We start from the raw sequence: 19,913 nt of genomic DNA, 5'->3' as shown, positions 1-19,913 counted from the left end.
CAAAAGATTGGATGAACTTCCATTGCACTGGACCTCTGCCTATGTTTGGATGAGGCAAAAATGACAGCCCTGCCTTTTAAGATTAATAATTGTTTCACTGCTCACTCATCAGTACAGCAGCATCAGCAATGCATAAAGTTTTTCAATTTCTATCCTAGAGACCAAAATTCAGAAGACACCATCCTTTTCAGAAAACACGACGCTTTGAGACGTCCGGTGGTCGTGAAAGGTGCTATACAAATGCAAGTCTTTCTTTCTTAAATCTCTGTTGGATCTGTGTTTTCAACACAGGGCATTTTTTTTTCCTGACAGTTTCTAATTAGTTGAAATTGTAATGCAGAAAGAGCAAGTTTTGTAACCTGAAGCAGGCAAAGCAACATCTGTGGAACTCAGCCAACAGCACTAACACAATCCAGTGATTCATTACTTCACAAACATATGCTGAGATCTGCAAACATTACATATATCAAAAAATGTTGGCTGAGACATTGCTGTTCATATAAATTGATACAATCTTTGAAACATAACATTTACTTTCGGTAACACAGTACCAAGGTGCTAAAATCCACCTACTGCAGGCCACAATGCCATAATTATACATCCAATCTATCTACAAATATCACAACAATGAAGTTTTAAATGATGATTAAAGCATGTTTTTCAAATTTTCTACTCCTTCAATAAAGAATCTTTTAGATTCATTCCATATAATCATTTTGGTCTAAAACCACAATGAACAGCAGATCGGATTTCTTAACAAGAAGCACTTTTAACCTAAACTATTCTCATGATAATTAACTGCTTTTCACTCTTGATAACGGAGTTGATAGCATAATAAATTGTTTGTTAGCCAAATACTTTTAAGTATCTGTAAATCAAAATAGTTTTTTTTTGACTATATACACTAAATTGGCTTCCAATGTTACCTTTCTCTTCCCCTCCAAAAATCCATAATCCACAATCCAAAATGACAATCATTCCCTTTGAGTCACAAGGACCTGTGACACAGGTAGCAAGTTACCATTACGATTTTCCTTTATCTATTCTTAAACTTGTATTTTTTTCAACTGGGTGAACTTTGGATTGAGGTAAGCAACTTTACTTTCAGATGTAGTAGTGATTGACAAAAGCAACATTAAGGAGAAAAGCTAACTACTGGAATATATATTTTTGTTAGAGAGCACTAGATCAAGCAGAGGCTGGACTCGGAATTTTATATTCAAATGAGAGGAGCATGCGAGTGATCAAACGTAATTGTTTTGACTGGCCTCGATTCACCAGGAATAAATGAAAGTAACAGGCGAGAACAATATCTGTGCTTGGCACAGAATTGCTACACACCTCATATGGTTAAGGAACCCACGTGAGGAGGTGAGACACCAGAACTGATACTTTAGAATAATTTGATAAGCCTAGGAAGTCTAGCCCCCATCCCCCATACCTTCCCAGTTGTGCACCTTGGGAATTCAGATGCGTGCTGCGCACAAATTTCCATGATGTGCTGCTGGTAAGCAAGGCTCAAGGAGATGGTACAGGAGGATAATTTTGACAGCAGTTTGGAAACAACTATCACAACAGTTTAAGGCTACAGTTAAAATGGAGAAAGGCAAGGGTACAGTAGAAACTCACCTTTAGGAGGTTGAAATATGAAGAGAAAACTAAGAGAGCTAAACTGAAACACATTCTTAAAAGTAGGGAGTACAGAGAATAAATGGAGCACTTTCAAGAATACATGACTGAAAATACAAAGTAACCATATTCCACTCTGGCAGAGGAAGAAGGCAAGTAGTGTGGCCAACTAGTGAAGTAATGTGCGGCATAAGGAGAAAATGATCTTTCCTTCAGTATAAATCTGCAGATAGATCTGAGGACGGAGATGAAAATGGAATAAGGTTAAGAAATTGATCAGGAGAACTAAAACAAAAAACAAGATTAAGACTGCAGAGAATATAAAGCACAATGTGGAACATTAAATCAGTCTGCTCCTGTTAATTCAAAATTCAGTGCCGGCCTCCCCCCTCACTCACTGACCCCCCCCCCCCCCCCATACCCACAGCCCCGAGAGAGACAGCCGACACTCTCTCAGACAACTGCAGCCATAAGCTGTATAGCTCCTGCCATTTTGTGGCATTCCGGCGTCTGCAGACCAGACCCGACCTAGGTGGAAGCAGCCAGCGGGCGGGATCGGGATCCAGAAGAGGTCGGCGAGCAGTAGGAGAGAACGCCGGCCCAAGGACACAGCGTGGGTGTTGTTGGCGCCCCAGGTCAGCAGTACCCGGTAAGTCTGGAGGGGTGACAGCGTGACCTCCTGTCATCGGGCAAAATCCCTTATCCAGCACAGGCCGGGTCCCCAGGGTGCCAGATAAGAGAAGTTAAACCTGTATTGAGTTCCTATGAAAATTATTTCTGATTACCCAAGGGTTTTAGTTGTCCTTCTCCATGATTAGACAGCAGGGAATCAACAGCAATTCCTGCACACTCAGATCGGTCAGTTGTGAATCATATTCATATAGAGTTCTTTCACCCATAGTTCTGGGAAGCTTTGTGAACTCCCAAGACTCAAGCTTCTTGGCTATACAGAAATCAGTGCTGGAGACTGGTTCAAGCATGTTTACTAATTATGTAACTTTTGTATTTTTCTTTTGACTGTTCCAAAATATTTGGATCCAAGGATGCAGTTCAGCAAGCACAAAATGAGTTAGACGAAGTATGTAAGTGGGCGGAACGGGCTGTTCCGAACAGCGGCAGTTAAAACTATATACAGACAAGAGTAATTTTACATAGGAATAAACTAGGATACTTTAGTGCACAAGGTTTTGAATTAATGTATAAAATTAATTTCCGTATCAAGATTTATCCATGAATAATGTAATATGTCATATCAATGTCCTCTTCCCATCACTTGCTCTCATTACACCCTAGTCTAGCATCACAAAAGTTCAACAGGCATTTGATAAAGTGCCACATAACAGGCTTGCCAGCAAAGTTGAAGCCCATGGAATAAAAGGGACAGTGGCAGCACGTATGCGAAATTGGCTAAGTGACAGGAAATAGTAGTGGTGAACGGTTGTTTTTCGGACTGGAGCAAGGTACACAGTGGTGTTCTCCAGGGGTCGGTACTGGGACCACTGCCTTTCTTGATGTATAGCAAAGACTTGGATTTGGGTGTACAGGGTACAATTTCAAAATTTGTAGATGACACAAAACTTGGAATTATAGTGAACAGTGAGGAGGATTGTGACAGACATCAAGATGACAAACAGGCTGGTGGAATGGGCAGACACGTGGCAGATGAAATTTAACGCAACAAAGTGCGGCGATACATTTTGGTAGGAAGAACAAGGAGAGGCAATATAAACTAAAGGGTATCATTCTAAAAGGAGCGCATGAACAGAGAGACCTGGGGTTACATGTGCACAAATCTTTGAAGGTGGCAGGGCAGGTTGAGAAAGCGGTTAAAAAAAAAAGCATACGGGATCCTGAGCTTCAGAAATAGAGGCATAGAGCACAAAAGCAAGAAGTTATGAACCACCTTTATAAAACACTGGTCCGGCCTTAACTGGAGTATTGTGTCCAATTCTGGGCACTGCACTTTAGGAAGGATGTGAAGACCTTAGAGAAGGTGTACAAAAGATTTACAAGAATGGTTCCAGAGATGAGGGACTTCAGTTATGTGGATAGACTGGAGAAGCTGGGGATGTTTTTCTTAGAGAAGAAATTTGATAGAGGTATTCAAAATCATGAGGGATCTAGACAAAGTAGAGAGAGAGAAATTGTTCCTATTGGCAGAAGGGTCGAGAACCAGAGGATACACATTCAAGGTGATTGGCTGAAGACCCAAAGGCAACACGACAAAAACCTTTTTATGCAGTGAATGGTTAGGATCTGGAATGCACTGCCCGAGAGGGTGGTGGAGGCAGATTCAATTGTGGCTTTCAAAAGGCAATTGGATAAGTACCTGAAGGAAAAAGATTTGCAGGGCTACAGGGAAAGGGCGGGGAAGTGGGACTAGCTGAGGTGCTCCTGCAGAGAGCCAGCATGGGCTCGACTGGCCGAATGGCCCCCTTCTGTGCTGTAACCATTCTATGATTCTAGGAAAGCTCCAAATGGCACTGGTATTATTGAACAAAAAATATTTGGACAGTTCCCCTGATGTCTTCGTCGGTAAAGGCAATACCCTGCTGTTGTAATGCAACTTAGCTTGTCTATTCTGGATTGCAACTGGTTGCTACACTTGCCCTAATCTTCCTAAAATGGGATAGAGGAAAATCACTCCCGTTGGAAAGTGCCCATGTTGTCTGAGACAGGGCAGTATTGGGTTTCTCTGGGATACCCTTCATGCTCCAGGACCATTGAAGAATGGCCAATTGAGCAAGATACCAGAGGGCTGCTGGTGCTCATGGAATTGCATCCCAGGACAGGAGAAAAAAATTGGAGGGTGGCAACAATAGGGAATATTTAGAGTGTACTGAACTTTTATAGGGGGCTGGAAATAGAGGTTGTATGACTCAATTGCTTGGGCAAACTTTTCAAAGTTGAAACCTACTGTTTTGTTTGTTACCATGCTGTACTCTCCTATAGCATTCGCTACGAGAGGAGGCAAGAATCTCATTACATCAACCGTAAAATTGAAAAAATGGGTCTAAACTTCAAGTGTGAGGCTAAGATTTTTTGACGATACATGCAATGAATAAGATTTATCTAAATTCTAAATGATTTCCTCATAAGCATAGAATCCAATTCCATCAATTCCCACCTACAGTGATATATTGAGCATATTTAAACTATAACATCATGGAGTCAGCAGAGAAAATTAGCTGATTAAATAAGTGAGAAACTTATTAAAAAGGGGTGGAAAACAAAACATCGTAAAAGCTCACGTTAATCATTTTTAGAATAATGCAATAGGTGCTACATTTTGATAATCATCTTACATTTATTAAATCCCACACACAATAGATGCCAATTCCTGGGCATGCGATTTATGGAAACATTCTCTCGGGTGCCAACTAATCCGAAGGAGAAAAGGACAAACATGGGAATAGTTTAGGGCTGGGGAGCTGGGTGGAGGAGAGGATGTTGCTATTCTAAGCCGATCTTTAGTATTCACTGCAATTGATCCATTATTGGCACTTTGTAAACAAAATCAACTGTTCTAAATTTCAGGTCTGATTTGTTTGTAGTGAAAAAAGTGACCCTTTATAAATTCTAGCAGAGATTAAAAAAAAAGGAAAATTCTAAATGCTGGCAGTCAAATAAAAACAGAAAATACAGGCAGGACCTCCCCTATCCAGGACTCCCTTATCTGGCACCATCCCTCGTCCGGCATGATTCTGGTGGCCGGGGGCGCATGCGCAGAACACGGCTGACCTCCACCCCGACTTTGGGGCCTGTGACACTCGGCCCGCCCAGGGCCCGGGGCCCCGACCTCCTCCCTCCCCTCCCCCCCCCCCCCCCCAGGCTGACCTCCCTTTATCTGGCAAAATCCCTTATTCGGCACAGGCTAGGTCCTGAGGGTGCGGATAAGGGAGGTTTCAACCTGTACTGTTACAGGAAAAATGATATTTCAAATCTAACATCTAATAAATGAAAACCCAAGACACTACAGAAAAAGTAAGTCACCTTTTACAAAACTTCCCACAAAAAGAATTTATTCCATTTAAAATAATGAAAGATGGATTAATTCACATCATATAGCAAAACAAGAAGTTTTACATTAAATTTTATACTATAACGTTTGGACAATCTGCTTACAGTTCACTCAATATCATGAAAATCAATGTATGTCTGTATATATATGTTCATTTAGAACAGTTTAAGGACTGATTCACTTATCATAGAGATAAGTGAACTAATGATTGGTTCATCCATTAGCACAATCTTGACTTCCATCACAATCCTGTTGCCCCACATCTATTACAGTTGCAATAATTTCCATCCTTTTCTGGTCCTAACATATTTCACAATACTGTTTTGTCATAAATCAATTACATCATCACTCTTATTTAACAGGAAGAGCATGTGTAGAGTCACAACAATGCATAAACAGGTGAAACACAAAGAAATACTGATGGTAGATTTCCAGATATAAAATCCAACAGCCAAGAGTTCACATCAGAAATGATTTTTTTTAGGATCTTAAAAGTGCCAGGATTCTTGAAGAATGAAACAAAGAATGCTGCAGATAAATTACTGAATAACTTGCATTTTAGGATGGGGGTGTGTTCAAGAAGGTTGCCAAAAGGGAAGCTGTCCTTTAAGGTGTCCTTGGCACTCAAAAAAATATTAAGCTTGGTCACTCAATCACAATCCTAACATTTTCTTTTGCTTTAAGACTGTCCGTTCCCCTAGCCCCCATTTTCTTCTTTTGCAGGTTAATTGCCATCATACATCTTCCGAAGGAAACTGAGTTTTGAAATTGGCTTAAAGAAATGACTTTTCATTTAGTAAGAGTTTGGCCCATCAGTTTTCCCATTCTAAACTTGAACTGAGGCACTTTGTCTTTACATCCCACTCTATTTAGGCAAGAATTGAGATCTTATTAAACTCAACCAACCAAGAAAAGCAAGTTCATGATCTTCAGGGTGTAAAGACAGACTAGTTTATTACCAGCCTTTTGCATAGTCATTTTTTATTTCAGCAATTGCACACTGCAAACAATGACTCCACTTTCCCTATACTCAAGAATCCAAATTTACTTCAAAATAAATCAGGCTCCAAATAAATGATAAGCCTAGTATAATTAATCATCTTTGGCACTGCTTTTCAGTGGTTCAAATGTTATAGGCTTTTATTACTTATATTATTCCCATAGATTGATTTCTAAATTTGATTACTTGCTTGGGTATGCTCCTGTTAAAGAACATATTTAACACATCCTAAAGTTTGTTCTTCCATTAGAAGTATAAACCTGCACAGATACAGTTCAGATTAACTCAAAATAGTTTTAAAACATTTCTGCATTTATGTTGAGGTGGGCTTCACACAAGACACCAAGTGTTTTCCTCGGGATTATCAATATTTCAAAAACATACCATTGAGGTGCAAGATTCAGAATGTTTAAGTCAAAGTACACATAATACTGCGAAAGATTTTCCATATTTGAAAGTGGATTAAGTGATTCAGATTTTGTTCAGGACCCAATTGCAAACTAAACCACACAGCAGTTCGTTTCTAATTATAGTTCATTATGTATATCTGATATAGCCCTTGATCCCTCCATAGGTTTCATGAAGATTCCTTCCATCACCTTCCAAGAGTTGTACTGGTTTGAATACTGCATGCCATGAACTTCACGCTGGCCATTTATTGGTCGCCCATACTGTTCTCCTGTAATAGATAGCAGGACTTCTGTCACAGTATGCTTAAACTTTACTGGATTATTTCGTTCCCAGTATGTTCCACTACACACGACAGTCCAATTATCCAGGTTGTCTCCTTCTCCATCTTCACCAAATGCACTCACCTCCTTTTACAAAAAACATGAAGATAGATATTAATAAGATCTTTAACCAGATCTAAACTCAAACATAAAAGTTATAAATTACTGTGCAGTCTGAATAACACCATCCATTTTCTATACAATTCGTTAATTATTTTAGTTTTTAAAGCAGAAACACTTTAATAAAGGCCTGTTGTTGTGAGGCTGCTATTTGCAAATAAGTTAAACCAAAGTAAAAACAAAGGCCCCAAGTTTCGTGCCGCGGCGAAAACGGCGCACCTTCGAGCTGGACGCCTGTTTTTCGCGCCGAAAACTGCGCCTAAAAAAAAGTCTGATATTCTTGAGCCCCTTGGAGCTCGATGTCTGCTTGGCGCGGTCTTCGCAGCAGGGGGCGGAACCTAACACTCACGCCGATTTTCTAAGTAGCAGGGGGCGGGTACAATTTAAATTAGCCTTGTGGTGCCGGCAACCCTGCGCGTGCGCGTTGGAGCGTGCGCGCAGTCTCACACAAACATTGGCACTCGGCCATTTTTAAAAATACTGCAGGAAAAGTGAAGATTTGTTTCTTGGACCCCTGCAAAGGCTTGTAATTTAATTTTTTTTTATATTTCTGTGTGTGAGGGAGTGTTTTTAGCAGCACTGTTGAATAAATCACCTGCTGAAATCAGTGAGTTCAGCTTTTCACTGCTAAACTTGCAGAACCGGTGCTGCATTGGTGCATGCAAATTAAGGACTGTGTGTTTGAAGAAATAAGAGTGCGAATTCAACATTGCAATGGATCAACGTCCACCAAGAACAAAGAATTTCTTGCATGAGGAAGTGGAGATATTAGTCAACGTAATTGAGCAGAGATGGCAGGAGCTAGATACCAGCAACAGAGGTCGCATAAAAGTGCCACCAAAAGAAATGAAGAAACGCTGGAACCAAGTTGCAGAAGATTACTGCGCAGTGGTGCATACCAGGAGATCTGGAAGTCAGTGTAAAAAGAAATGGCACGACCTTGGTCAAGTAGTTAGTGTAAGTAATATTTCCCATTTTTAATTTAATCGTAATTGTAACCTGGCTATCTGTATGTCCCACCTTGCAGACGGACACACTCTGTAAAAAGTTACATTTTACTCTTTGCAGAATAAATTGGCCCACAACAAAAGGGAGGCAACTTGGAAGGAGGAGGCATGCCCAATCTGTATCCACTGACACCCTTGGAACAAAGGGTAGCTGCTATGATAAGTCGTACATGGAGAAAAGCAATCGGTACAGCACAAGCTGGGCCCGCACGCGAGGAAGAGGGCAAGTCCTGAAAATGCATCATGGCCCTTTAAATCAACCGGCTGCCTGGCCTGCTATGTGTGAGAGTACTCATGCCACCCACCCGGCCCCCTCCCTTGCTGTTAAGCATTTGACTGTTCTGATATATTTTGCAGAACATGATGATGACGACGATGCTGCTGCTGCCAACCCCGAGGATCCTGAGGGTACAGAACAAGAACCAGTACAACCAGCTGCGGACGATCCAGACTGGATGATGGCAGCGATGACTGAAATGTCTGCAGGGGAGAACTTCCAATTTAATGTTTATGAGCCCCCATCAAGGGGCATCAGAGTTTCAACCCCTAGCATAGGTCTTGGTTCCACCTTCCATGGTTTCGCTTCCGATGGTGCGGGTTCCAGTGGTGCTGCTGGTATAATGCAGCATTCTAGAGTCAGTGCACTACCGTCCCAGCCTGCGCCTCCCTCTCGCATAGGTTCTGGTTCCACCTACTATGGTTTTGACTCCGACGCTTCGGGTCCCAGTGTTGCTGCTGATATCATGGAGCAGTTTACACCCATTCGTCCAATGGCTCGCACTCGAGTGCTGTCGTCTGGAACACCGAGCGACCTACCGTTCCAGCCCGAGCCTCTCCCTCTAGTTCTGCCGTCTGCAACACAGAGCATCCCACCATTCCAGCCCGAGCCTCTCCCTCCAGTTCAGCCGTCTGGAACACAGAGCGTCCCACAGTCCCAGCCTGCGCCTCCCTGTGTAGTGGTGCCGCTTGTAACACAGAGCATCCCACCGTCAGTGCCTGCGCCTCCCAGTGTAGTGGTGCCACGAGGCAGACCCAGGCAGAGGAGGAGGAGATTGGAGACACGCTCTCCTGAGATGCAGCGTGCAACAGATGCGGCTCAGGTTGTGGCATTGGGTATGGAGACCAATGAGCTTACCTGATCACTCATCGGTGGCGCCAGTGCAGTAGGTGAAGAGTTGACGGTCCTGACGGGAGAAATAGCAGTAATGACACGGGAACTTAGGGAGGGAATGTCCGAGGGAGTGCAATCGACGGCACAGGCCGTCAGGGAGGGCATGCAAGTGTCGGCACAGGCCGTCAGGGAGGGCCTGGTTGAGGTAGCTGCTGCAATAAGGGCACTTAGCCCAGCCAATCAAATGACACCCCCCCCATGAGGAAGTGAACATTCACTGAGATATGGATGAGACATGGTTGCAGCCTTTCTTTGCTGCTTTTGTTCTTGTTCTTGATGTAGCTGTAGTAGCGTTTTTCAAATTGAAATTGTTTTGTAAGTTTTGTAACTTTACAACTTATAAGGGATCTTATGGTTTTTAAGTGATCTTATAGTGTAAATGCTCACATTCTGTATCTTATTTAATTTTGCACCTAAAAAGTGATCCTGAAGTTTAAGTGTTCTTCAGAGTGTAAGATTTTTCACAATGAAACTGTTTTGTAAGTTTTGTAACTTTACAACATAAGTGATCTCAGGGTTTTCAAGTGATCTTATAGTGTAAATGCTCTCACATTCTGTAAATTATTTAATTTTGCATCTAAAAAGTGATCTTGAAGTGTAAGTGATCTTAGAGTGTAAAATTTTTCACAAAGTGTTTTGTAACTTTTGTAACTTTACAAGTTTATAAGTGATCTTAAAGTTTTTAAGTGATCTTCAAGAGTCATATTAAAAAGTATAGTTTGATACAACAAATATTTTATTAGAGTGACGTTAACTTTTCAATAAAATATTTTTTCATTAAAACTGTTTCATGTTCCATTAACACAACACAACGTAGGAACAACTGCAAAGAATAAACATGTCCATATGCAAAAGTGGTCACATAGCCCTCAGGCATCAGTAGTTGAAGCGTTCACGGATGAGCTGCTGGCGCAAGTCTCAAGCAATCGTTAAAGGGGCACAATGGACGGCCCTCCTCCGACCTCGTGCTCCGGCATCAGGCACTTGCATGCTTTCCTGATTGTCGTTATCATCCACATCCTGGTCTTCCATAATACTATCATGCACTGGACCCTCACGTCGGTCTTCGGGTTCCACTACCAGCTCCTGCTGCCTCATGATGGCTAAGTTATGAAGCATGCAGCACACAACAGTGAAGTGACCGACAATCTGAGGAGAGCATTGCAACTGTCCTCCGGAATGGTCCAGGCATCGGAATCGCTGTTTCAATATGCCAATGGTCCTCTCAATGATGCTGCGCGTCGCAATGTGCGCCATGTTGTATTGACGGTCAGCTTCTGTCCGTGTCACGCGTAGGGGCGTCATGAGCCAGGTGGTCAGGCCGTACCCTTTGTCTCCCAGTAGCCAGCTCTGCCCTTCTGGCTGCTGCTCAAACATGTCAGATAGAAGGCTGTCGCGTAGGATGAACGCATCGTGGGTGCTGCCAGGGTATCTCGCATCGACTGACATGATGCGCTGCTTGTCGTCACACACGAGCTGCACATTGATAGACTGGAAATCTTTCCTATTTCGGTACTGCTCAGATTCCTCCACGGGTGCTCGCAAGGCTATGTGGGTACAATCAATGCAGCCCTGTACCTTTGGGAAGCCGGCAATCCTGAAGAAGCCCACAGCCCTCTCATGGATCGCTTGTGCGGTCATTGGGAAATTAATGAAGTCATTCCTTTGCGCATAAAGTGCAGCCGTAACCTGGTAAACGCAGGCATGTATTGCACGTTGAGAGATGGCACACACATCTCCAGTTGTAGCCTGAAACGATCCCGAGGCATAGAAAGAAAGTGCAGCTGTTACCTTCACTTCAACAGACAAGGCAGTTGTCCTTCTGCTTCTGGGCTGCAAATCTGCTCTCACCATATCACAGATCTCAGTGACAACTTCTCTGCGAAAACGCAGCCTTTTCACACAATCAGCCTCGCTCATGTCCAGGTACGAACGCCTGGTTTGATATTGTCGACGTGGGCAAGGTCTCCTGCCCATCAACCTACGGGCTACGACGTTCCTGGTGCGGTGAGCTCTAATCAATTCTCTCTTATGCAGTGAATTGATGGCAAACCATTGCATAATATGTGGTGTTGACAATGCAGCACCCATTCTGCAAATTTAAATATAAAACTGTCGATGTGGCTGCCTCTCCCTGTCCAAATGGCCTCAGTCCCCCTCACAGCTCGAAGGCTGCTGCTGTATCTTTGGCTGCCGGCCAGCCACTGACGCCGCCCCTAAAGCGTGGCCGAATGGCCTTAAGAACCTTAATGAGCTGCGTGTGTCCTGCGTTGATTCTTCGGCTGCCGGCCAGCCACTGACGCTGCTGATATCTCATGGCCGAATGGCCTCACATCAGTCCGCTGATTCTTCAGCTGCCGGCCAGCCACTGACGCCGCTGATATCTCATGGCCGAATGGCCTCCGGTCCGTCCGGTGCTGCTTCTTCGCAGCCAGCCACGAAGAGAATGAAGGCCTGCCTCAAGCACTGCAGCTCAGCTCGAAGCTTGCTGCCGCTGCCGTCGAGACACTGACGCCACATCGCTGCCTGTCTCCAACATGAAAGGCCTGCCTGAAGCACTTTCACACAGATAGGAACATGGTTTATTTAATCTTTTTATTGCTTATAAATTTTTATTCAGGTTGGATTTATTTGTATAATATTTGTATAAGTATAACTAAGGATTGATTGTAGAATTTAATGACTTCCCCCCCATTCCCTACGCCTAATTTGTAACCTGCGCCTGATTTTCTAAAGTGTAGACAAGGTTTTTTCGAGCGTACAAAAATCTTCACTTACTCCATTCTAAGTTAGTTTGGAGTAAGTTTTCACTCACGAAACTTTGAAATCAGGCGTAAGTGGCCGGACACGCCCCCTTTTGAAAAAAAAATTCTGTTCCAAAGTGAAACTGTTCTAACTGACTAGAACTGGAGCAAACTAAATGTGGAGAATTCCGATTTCTAAGATACTCCGTTCTACACCAGTTGCTCCTAAAAATCAGGAGCAAATCATGTGGAAACTTGGGGCCAAAATAACACGAGGATATACATGAGAAAATGTAACAAAATTAAACCAGCTGCAAGACTCAACACAACTCATGCAAAGTCTTAAATTCAAAACAAAATGGTGGGGGGGGGGGGGCGCGTGGAAAAGAGAGGAAAGAGAGTTGGAGTTATCAAAAAGGGGAAGTAGAAAGGTGGAGAGAAGAAAAAACTCTAAAAATTGGAATAGCAAAGGTGAACGGCCAAGTCTCTAGTTTCACGCTAACCTATAAAAGGAATGTGGGAAAATATGTATTAATAACACAATGTTGGTACCTGCTATTTACCGATACTGCAATTCAACAATCCCACCCCCATTTATATGGCACCATAACCTTTTAAGAGCTTTTAGGCAGGTTCAAGTTATAAACAACTAGCTTAGAAAACGCAAGTTTTGCAACTTCTGGGATGTTATGCTATATTTTCAGTATTTACAGAACTATTTTAAGAATTTTTGTTTGAAAAGTTCCAGAATGGACTTGATCAGCAGCAACAAATTCACAGCATCAATCATATCATTGCGATATACCTATAATTTTACCAGGATGATGCAAGACTGCTGAATCATCCAAATTCCAGTTATATAATTGTTCTGTTCTTGTTCATCAAATTATTTTCCTCTCTATATCTACAACACTTGAGAAATTTTCACACCATCCTAAAGGTTACAAGGGAGTTTTCCATGCTTCTCAGTTCCTCTCTGTCCCACCACCCTCCACTTTGCAGTTCTTAGGTTACATTCTTTAAAGTTGCTGAGTTGCTGCTCAGAGGCAGGTCAAAGAGGCCATTTTGTGTTGCAGTCTATCCTTCAGTGGAAGAGTCTTATTAAGGGAATAAAGGGTTTTAGGAAGTGGGTAGGGAAGGGGAGCTGAGTCCATGATCAAATCAGCCATGATCTTATTAAATGGCAGAGCAGGCTTGAGGGGCCAAATGGCCTGCTCCTGCTCCTATTTCTTGTGTTCTTAAGTCAATTGGCAGTGTTCTTTTGGATGTCCCATCGATAACTCTCTAAGCTTATTTATGTCACTGGAGAGCAACAATAAGAACATAAATAGGAAATAGGAACAGGAGTAGGCCATCTAGCCCCTCGAGCCTGCTCCGACTTTCAATATATTCCCTCTAAGGAACTTTAAAAAATATATATATAATTTATATGTCTACATGTGCAGAATGAAATGTGAAAAAAGGCTTTTGTTCAGGGCATCATTTATTTGTTGCACTTCTCCAGCTTGGCATTATAATGAATTGTTCTCCCGGCCAATGTCCTTATACAGAAGTTATGATTATCCCAGAGCAAATACTATAACTCAATAGTTGTTACACATTATTAAGCTGGAGTCATAGTCTTACATACTCACTGTATAGAGATTGGAATAGGTTAATTGTGCTCTCAGTGAAAATGATCCCTGTGCTGCTTTGCTCCATTGCAATTCACATGAGCAGAACATTTAAATAAAGCGTAAAAGCATATCCTGTTCATTCAATTCCATCAATATAACATTTTATGATATGAATAGGAAGGCAACAGGTACAGGTTTGTGATTGGCTTGTTCAGAAATTCCTGAGCACAGTACACAGTAGTTTCACCAAGGGTGCCATTAATAGGTACCTTTGAGATTATTATTTCATTGTAGACAGAATATACTGTCTATTGGCACAGCTAGTTCTGGCCATAGGAAATCTGCTCTTGGTCACATAAAGAAGGTCTTGCATTTTTATAGTGCCTTTCATGACCATCAGACGTCTCAAACTGCTTTACAGCCAATTAAGTACTTTTGGAATGTAGTCATTGTTGTAAGGTGGGAAACGATTCAGCCAATTTGCGCACAGCAAACTCTCACAAAGAGCAACGTAATAATGACCAGATAATTGGTTTTAGTGATGTTGATTGAGGGATAAATATTGACCAGGACACCGGGAATAACTCCCCATCGCTTCTTCGAAATAGTGCCATGGGATTTTTTACATCCACCTAAGAGAGCAGACGGGGCCTCGGTTTAACGTCTCATCTGAAAGATATTACCTTTGAAATTCATATTATTTCAGTGTATAGTGGTCAGAATGCAGTTATACTGTCTATTGCCACAGTTAGTGCTGGCCGTAGGAAAGCAGCTCCTGCTCTCATGGTCACATGCAGAATATGGACATTGGTTTGATGACTTTTACACCCAAATATTCATGCGTGATGTACTATACTCTAAAGGTTGAAATTATTTAGACAGAAAATGGTCTTAACCAGACGACGAAAAAAATGCATTTAATTTACTGCACAACAGTTTTGGTGCAAAGCTGGAGATTTACTACAGCTGGTACACATCAGAAAGTGTGTGAAGTCACCACCTGGAGATGTTCTCATATCGCTGACCATAATTCATGTGCATCTATACCAATATTGGTTAGATATTGCAGCCAAGTGCACCACCCTTCCTTAATCAATACTAATGCCAGCTTCTGGAGGATGAAAAAAAACGAAGTAAAATCCGTGGCCAATTTTAGGAAACTCTTGGAATTTCCTCCCCAATGCAATCAAGCATCCTTCAAGCGCACATTGCTACACATGATACATTAAGAGGTGAACTTAACAACACCACTCTGCCCTCATTTCCTGAGGGACAGTGAACTGTAAGGGCTATTCATCAAGCTTGTTTTAAAGGTCAGACAAACTACATCACTTTCTCGCTCATACCCTTCAATGGCACTATTTGCTAAAATCCTTAATCCTTTTGATGATCCTCCCCTTGTGTTGCATCCTTGGGTAGGCTATTTCACATACACATCATTCTAGATGGAAGGAGTAGTTATATCTTAACTGTGCATTCATCTTTTCCCATTTAAATATCCCCCTTCTCCCAATTTGAATACCCACATTACCCACAATCTTTTCTCATAGGATAGGTGTCCAATCACATAATGTTAGGAAGTTAATGAGATTGCATAGCTTTATTTCCATTTGGTGTTGATGTAGGTGAAAAATCATTTACGTCAATGCAAAAATTGCAGCACATCAACACTGAAATTATTTTATTGCACATGGCAATAATAAATAGCATCTGCCAATCTCAGGCTCTGGAAATAGTCGCAAAATTGCTGGTTTCCATCTTTAATTTCCAGAGATGTCTGCAGAATATCTGAGCAACACATTTTAAAAACAATTCTTCGTGTACACTTTCATTGGGTATTTTGTTAAATAGTCACCCTATTAACTTATTTAAGCCTTTAGCTGGAAGGCAAGGAGCCAGATTTTGCTGTAGCGGGGCATCCGGCATGCTCACGCACGTTTAGGTTTTTACATTTTGAGTGACAATGTTCCGGTTCATTTATTTTTTGGATGCCCTGCCCCTTTAAGGGGCAGCATGGCCCATTCAAAATACTGCAGCTTTTCGCATTGAAAAGTCGGCAAGTCGACTGCACGACAGGTCCAGAGAGCTGCGCATACAGGGAACATTGGTGACAAGTTGCCGACAGTGCGAGCTGATAACGTCGCAGTGGGGGAAACAGGGCACCTGGGACCCAAGTGAACAGGAAAAGCAGCTGTGCATCTCCTTAACCAATCAGACTGAAGGATTGTGAAATTAACAGCCTAAGGACTCAGAAGTGTAAATTAGAGGTAGGTGAATTCAATGCCAAATCAAAGAGAGAAATAAATGCAGGGAAAGAAAGATTGGATTAAGAGGCAGAGCAAAAAGAGTCAGAAAAGGAAAAGTTTAAAATTCCAAACAATTAAAACCTGAAGGAATGAGATCTCACACTTGTAATAGTTAATTTTCAATGCCAGAGGTTGATTGGCAGTAATTAACACTTATCACATTGTTAAAAGGGTAATTCGTCTGAAATGGACAAGACTTCATTTTCTGTGGCAGGTTTAGTTCATATCTGCTGTGCAAATACAGCAGCTTCTCACCATTTAATGCATTGCAACGGTGAGGCAGACAGCGAGATGCGGCTTTTGCAAAGTCAACGGTGGAGTGGCACAACTCGGACAGCAACCTTTGGATATTGACATTTAAACGCAACCTGCTCCGCGCATTAAGTTGCTGTACCATCTGTGCGTAAATAACGGCGAGCGCCATTAGCCTCGCCATTATTTTGACAGGAAGACCAGTACAAATGTGCATTCACATTTGAGGACCAGAGCTACATCTGGACATGCCTGTCTCAGGGGTTCCACAATACCCCCACAATATTCCACAAAAGAATAGCTGCAATTTTAAAATACTTTTCCCGCCCTACCTGCTTGCAAAATACATAGACGACCTACTGCTGGCAACCGGCAGCATGAAGAAGCATCTGTCTCTTTTTCACGAACTTTTGACATTGTTGGCTCAGGCGGGACTAAAGGTAAATCCCCGTAAGGCTCAATTAGTAGAAGAACAGGTCACCTTTCCAGGAGTGTCCATTTCTCCAGAGGGATCATCCCCCGACTCTCACAAGGTGGAGATAATACAGCGACTGCCATTACCCACTTCAAAAATAGCCGTACGATCATTCTTGGGTTTGGTGAAGTACCAAAGGAACTTTATCCCAGGCTTTGCAGTGTGTGCAAAGCTCCTGTATGATTTAATAAAACTGCAGGGTGATGACATACGCCCGGCATGGACTGATGCCCACACCCAGTCCGTGGCTAAATTAAAAACTCCAGTGATACAGGCCGCATGTCTGATCCCTCCTAATCCCATGCAACCCTTCCATTTGGAGGTCGGGGCCACAGAGCAAAGCCTCACTGCAGTTCTGTGCCAAATGCGAGCTGGTCGACTACAGCCCATTGCATATGTGTCTCGAATCTTGCAGGGGACAGAAAAGACGTATACCGCATGCGAGTGCCACCTACTGGCCGTCGTCTGGGTGATACATCACTTTACCTTTATTACTGGGTTACAGGTTACAATCCTGCACAGCAGACACACACCTTTGAAACTACTAATGAAACCTGGAGATTCGCTAGTTTCCTCGCAGCGCCTCAGCAAATGGACATTGGAATTTATGGAAAGAGACATTGATACCATTTCCAAACCCACCATCTTGCTGTCACAATTTCTGATCAATGAGGGGGACCCGCATGAACGTCCGTTATCCCCGATTAACTTTGAGACCCATCCTATGCAGAAAGAGCCCATACAGGGTGCCCCAGATGTCTACATCGATGGGTCCAAATATCACATTGAAGGTTTCCCTCACACCGGGTATGCTGTGATATTACCAGAAAGAACCATTCAGCAAAGATGCAACAGACAGTCTTCACAATATACAGAAATCGGCGCACTTCTAACTGCTGTAAAGGAAACCTCAGATAGACACATGAATATTTGGTTCAATAGTGCCTATGCTCTCCACACCATGCTCTCCCTGACCCTATACCACAAAAATTACTCTTGTACAATAGACGGTAAGGCCCTGGTCCATGGGCCCTGGTTACGCCTGCTCTGGTCATACCTTAAACAGCGATCCCAGCCCTGCTTCATAGGAAAGGTAGGAGCCCATAGAAAAGGGGGCCACATAGTGAGAGAAATTCCAGAGCAGCCAAGGATGCTGCGATTGATGGGGAGATAGAGGATATAGTTGTTGAGCCCTGCAATGCTGTTAGCAAGGCCTCCCCAACAGATCACCTAGATTTACAATCCCTGCAGCAGCAATACTGGTCATATGCTGTTGTAAGCGCCTGGCACGAGGAAGGCAGACCCCTTCCTCAACCAACAGCCTGAGCTCCCAATACCAGACTAGCCACTGCCCCTGACTCAGATGAGCAGTTGCTGATGATTAAAAGAAAGCCAAACACCTGCCCGGTGGTGTGTGTTCCACCAGAGGTGGGTCAGGAACTGCTCTCCCCCTTTCACTCCCATCCCACAGCAGGGCACTATTTGGCCCTGGTAACCTTCTATAAGGTAGCATCCACAGCTTGGTGGCCTTCCATGAGGGAAACAATCAACCAATACGTGGCACGATGCCTACCGTGCCTGCAACACAATCCTCCCGCATGCACTAACCGAGCCTTGCTTCAAAGCGCACCCCCACCTCAAGGGCCATAGACTCACCTCCAGATAGACTTCATTGGGCCATTCCACAGGTGCAAGGCAATTTTCAGCATGCCCTAGTGGTGGTGGATCAATTCACTAAATGGATCGAAGCATCCCCCTGCTGCTCCAACATCACAATCACAGCAGCCAAAACATTATTGAATCATGTGTTTTGTAGGTGGGGAGTACCAGTACAAGTGGACAGTGATCAAGGTTCACACTTTACCGGTAACATTTTTACCCACCTGCAGGAAATGTTGGGGATAAAATACAAATTACGTATTGCTCACCACCCCCAGTCATCCGGTGGGGTCGAAAGGGGGAACAGGACCCACAAGTTAATGTTAAAAAAAAATGTGCGCGGACCACCCCACTCAATGGGCTAACATGCTGCAAATGTGCTTAATGGCAATGAGGTCCACACCTCAGAACAACAGGGGTCTCCCCATATCAAGCCATGATGGGGAAGCTCATGAGATAACCAGGCCAGCTAACACTAACAGGGATGAGTCCCCTGACAATGAAACTATGTAGTTCCAAGTGGCTGGAACAAGTGGTAGATCACACCGATCAGATCAATCGATTTGTGGCCACCAAATTGGGGAAGTCAAAAAGACAAAATAAAAAGTACTTTGGCGAGAAGAAAGTACGTCCCTTTGAATATGAGGTGGAAGACTCAGTAATGATTCCAAATTATAGGAAAAAGAAGCTGCCTCTGAGTCCAGATGGTGGGGATTATAGACGGATTGAACCACGCGGTTTATTTGATTCAGTTACCGGGGAAAAAGGGTGTTAAGTACCAGAAGTGGTTTCACATTAATCAGTTAAAAACTGCCAAAGAGTAAATACTGCACTGATCTTGTTTCCCACAGACCATGTTACGGATCCTCACAGTTGTCAGGACGATACTGGCCACGATCGAAGCCGAGGGAAGATGGAGAAGCGGGAGCTGCAGCATGACTCACGAACATCAATCATCAATGTGCTTTGAGAATCGACGGTGCACTGAAGATACGGGAAGGGGAGAGTCTCTGCTGGAGATGTGATTATACTATAGTAAATCCCCTACACCTTACGAGGTGGGGACCAAGTCAGGCCATCCACTTTTCTCTATCTCTCTCTCAATGTTTATGGTATGTGATCCCTGAGGAGATAAACCATATGAGGGGTCAATAAGGATATTTCCCCCTCAAGGTGGGGAGT

At 43.1% G+C, this 19,913-nt stretch overlaps 1 protein-coding gene across 1 annotated transcript in view; it reads right to left on the bottom strand.

Annotated features, from left to right (window-relative positions):
• Window positions 1-4,930: 4,930 nt before the first annotated feature.
• Window positions 4,931-19,913, bottom strand: part of sdf2 (stromal cell-derived factor 2) — a 29,688-nt gene continuing 14,705 nt past the window's right edge. Inside the window, exon 3 of the mRNA XM_070857152.1 lies at window positions 4,931-7,468. Within this exon, the coding sequence (XP_070713253.1) occupies window positions 7,178-7,468 (291 nt within the window). The 3' untranslated portion in view covers window positions 4,931-7,177. The remainder of the gene's footprint in view (window positions 7,469-19,913) is intronic.

The sequence above is a fragment of the Pristiophorus japonicus genome, chromosome 16 (genome assembly GCF_044704955.1).
Source record: "Pristiophorus japonicus isolate sPriJap1 chromosome 16, sPriJap1.hap1, whole genome shotgun sequence".
NCBI classification, from domain to species: Eukaryota; Metazoa; Chordata; class Chondrichthyes; family Pristiophoridae; genus Pristiophorus; species Pristiophorus japonicus.
The sequence above is the reverse complement of the archived record's forward strand: the minus strand, read 5'-3'. Positions and strand labels throughout refer to the sequence as shown.